This window comes from Microtus oregoni, unplaced genomic scaffold (genome assembly GCF_018167655.1).
Source record: "Microtus oregoni isolate MIOR12 unplaced genomic scaffold, Mior012 000016F_ref0000370, whole genome shotgun sequence".
Taxonomy (NCBI): Eukaryota; Metazoa; Chordata; class Mammalia; order Rodentia; family Cricetidae; genus Microtus; species Microtus oregoni.
The window spans coordinates 38,252,706-38,256,333 of record NW_024543075.1 but is presented as its reverse complement, the minus strand read 5'-3'; the positions used below and the strand labels follow the sequence as shown (position 1 = coordinate 38,256,333).

Genomic DNA, 3,628 nt, shown 5'->3' with positions numbered 1-3,628 from the left:
TTAAGTAAAATGAAAGACAGATGAGTGTATTATAGTCAATGTATAACCATTTTTTAATTATAATTTGTATGGCAGAGTTGACTTTTGTCTTTCAGTGGCAGTTAGAAAGTTTCTACTTGAGAGTTTCTGCTGCATTATTGATTCTTTTACTGTTTTATAAGACTTTTTTGGAAAACTCAAGACATTGCCTGCTTCAGGAAAATCTTTGGTCCATGTGACCATACTTACTCTGTGATAACAATTCTCTGTTCCTCTGTAGATGCTTTGGAATTTTAAAGGCAACCTTGATATTTGCATCATCTATCAATAACATTAAGCTTTCTTCATTGAGCTTTTCTATTGCTTCAGAATTGGTTGGCAGTGAACACTCATGAGAAAGGTGAGCATGCAACCTGATTCTATACACACAGCTTTCATCCCTCTCTTCATTTGCACTATACCACCTGGTCTCGCAATTGTCAGTGATCATTCTACATGATGCACATTAACAAGTAATTCTACTGCCCCAAAGTTCAGGTGATTTCGTCATCTATGAAATAAAGTCCAAATGAATTTGCATGGAAAAAATATAGGAGTATAAAATACCCATCCAACAGTATTATTTTTGCTTTTTATTGCATAAATGTTGGTTTGATGAGTATTTAATTGGTTTGCTTATTTTGCTTTATTTTTGAGACAAGTGTTACTCTCTAGCCCAGGATAACCTGGAATTCATGGAAGTTCCAGATTCACCTGTAACTCATGGCCATCAGCCTCCTAAAAGCTGGGATTAAAGGTATGACCAACTACATCAAGAATCTAACTCTGTCTTTCACGGTTCATTATGTTTTTCCTTTAGATATTTTTCTTATGGTGATTCCCTCACCATGTCTTGTTCAGTAAATTTAATTTTCCAACTGAATCTCAATGATTTTACTTTAGAATTCAATACTTTAGATTGCAACAATGGTGCTAAGTAAACACTTTGATGCTAATCAACGAGGTTAAAAACATATGATACAGCTAGGATCCAGATAGGCCTAGAGAACCTTCTGAACATGCTGATGTTAGTGATATGGGTTACCTTCATTGCCTTTTCCTTTATCTTTCTTGAAATTATCTTAAAAATTCCATTAATTCTCTGAAGCATCAATAAACAAATCCTAAGGTAAAAGGAGAATTCTGTAACATATAATTTAGTAGAAATCAAAACAGAATTGCAATTCAATAGACATTGTTTGGGTTAAAAATCTGCTTTATTACAGGAGTAGTAATGCATAACTTTATTTCCAGCACTAAGGAGGTGGGTGCAGAGGCAGGAGAATTGTGGGTTTGAGACCAACCTGGGCTACACAGTGAGACCCAATCAGAAGAAAAATCCTCTCCCTACCTTGCTTTTCTACTATTCCTCTGAGTTCTGTGTGATCACACAGGAAACAGAAATTTCAGGGAGATGGGACACATAAACTGTTTCCAACAGATGCTCACACACCAATCACCTCTCAAAGTCAAGATTCATGAAAAGTTGAACACCAGCTTGCCTAACTACTATTGCAATTCTATTTCCAGAGGTTTAGTAAATGCCTATTTAATGGGGGTTTTTTGAAATTATGAATAATGGACATATTTCTCAAAAGTTTGTACATTTTCAGAGCCATCACAATTCCAAAAATGTATCCTTCAATGTCCCTTCTACAGACTCAGTGATCTCCCTATGCTTGTCCTTCCTACTTGTGAATGTGCAAATGAAGAAATCCACTTCAGAGATACACTCAGGCATGGCTCAAATAAGCACTAGGAATTTGTCCTATTTTAACATATCCTGATTTTGCCTCTCCCATAAAACTAATCAGCAATCTGGAGAGCTAGGGGAGTTCAGAATCTGTCTTGTGCAATCAAAAATCTGTCTTCACAAAAAAAGTGGAAATTTATAGCCCATGGCAGCAGGAAACTGGTCAAGAATAACTGAATTTGTTCTCATGAGCTTCTCTTCCCTGCCTACTGAAATACAGATCTTGCTCTTCCTGGCATTTCTAGCCATCTACCTAATCACTCTCCTGGGAAACAGCCTCATCATTCTGGTGACACTGGCTGATCCCATGTTGCAAAGCCCAATGTACTTCTTCCTCAGAAATTTGTCCTTCTTAGAACTTGGCTTCAACCTGGTCATTGTGCCCAAAATGTTGGGGACCCTGATTGCCCAGGACACAAGCATCTCCTTCCTTGGCTGTGCCACTCAAATGTATTTCTTCTTCTTCTTTGGAGTGGCTGAATGCTTCCTCCTTGCCACCATGGCCTATGACCGCTATGTAGCCATATGCAGTCCCTTGCATTACCCAGTAATCATGAACCAAGGGACATGTGCCAAACTGGCTGCTGCCTCCTGGTTTCCAGGATTCCCTGTAGCCACTGTGCAGACCACATGGCTCTTCAGTTTTCCATTCTGTGCCAACAATAAGGTGAACCACTTCTTCTGTGACAGCCCACCTGTGCTGAGGCTGGTCTGCGCAGAGACAGCATGGTTTGAGGTCTATGCCATTGTCGGCACCATTCTGGTCGTCATGATACCCTGTCTGCTGATCCTGTGTTCCTATACTCGCATTGCTGCTTCCATCCTCAAGATTCCATCAGCCAAAGGGAAGCACAAAGCCTTCTCTACCTGCTCCTCACATCTCCTCATTGTCTCTCTTTTCTATGTGTCTTTAAGCCTCACTTACTTTCGGCCTAAATCAAATAATTCCCCTGAAAGCAAGAAGTTGCTGTCATTGTCCTATACTGTTGTGACTCCCATGTTGAACCCTATCATCTATAGCCTGAGGAATAATGAGGTGAAGAATGCTATCACCAGGACCTTCAACAAGGCCCTGGGTCTCAGAAGCCACATCACATGAAATTGCTTTCCCCTCTTTCAATGTCCACTGGAGTGACACCCATTTGTTTAATGGCTGTTAGGAAGCTCAGTAGAGACAAAGGAACATAGAGGCCATTGATATCCATCTATGCTTCTCTGCCTTCCCATTGTGTGAACATTGTTTTCTCACCAGAGTAATTTGAATTTTTGGTACTCTGGCAGGTTTGTTCAAGGTATTTATTTTGCAAATAGGCATGAAAGTGGTATACATTGTGAACTGTGTGTGACCCCTTCTAATGTGCACTTGGAATCATATACCAGAAAATTCAGTGAAAAGCATCAAAAGTCATCCTGGCCCTTTGTTTGGCTTTAACTAGTCTGGTTCCAGGTAAGAAGGAACATCCCTACTCTTCTAGTGCATAATTCTTTTGTTATTTCTTTTTATTTCACTTTCCCCTTAGATAGGCAGTTTGTAACCTCAAACAGAGGAGGGCCAACTACTAATTCCCATGCATATTTACATGGCCTCAACAATGCCATTGGCTCTTCCCAAAGGCTACTTTGGCCAGGTGGACTAACCTAGCCTACAGTTCTCCCAATTCCATTTTTAGGCTCTAACACTTTGTTAAAAACAGCTGTTAATTTTTACACAGTCTGTTATGATACTGTCCTCTGCAGGTTTCCCATGGGCCCCTACAGATGCCAGCACAAGTCCTTCAAGAGCACCAGTCTATTGAGCTTACTGACTTTGTATTTTAAAGTTATGTGAATTGTCCGGATGAAAAGACAAAGGCCCAT

General features: G+C 39.9%; 1 protein-coding gene across 1 annotated transcript; it reads left to right on the top strand.

Moving 5' to 3' along the window:
* Nucleotides 1-1,916: 1,916 nt before the first annotated feature.
* Nucleotides 1,917-2,870, top strand: LOC121457911 (olfactory receptor 10A2). Its single transcript, XM_041666980.1, has one exon. It carries the CDS (start codon nt 1,917-1,919, stop codon nt 2,868-2,870), a length of 954 nt encoding a protein of 317 aa, XP_041522914.1.
* The last annotated feature ends 758 nt before the right edge of the window (nt 2,871-3,628 follow it).

Excerpts from the sequence above, each read along its gene's own strand:
- LOC121457911 (XM_041666980.1), top strand. The coding sequence starts at position 1,917 with ATGGCAGCAGGAAACTGGTCAAGAATAACTGAATTTGTTCTCATGAGC.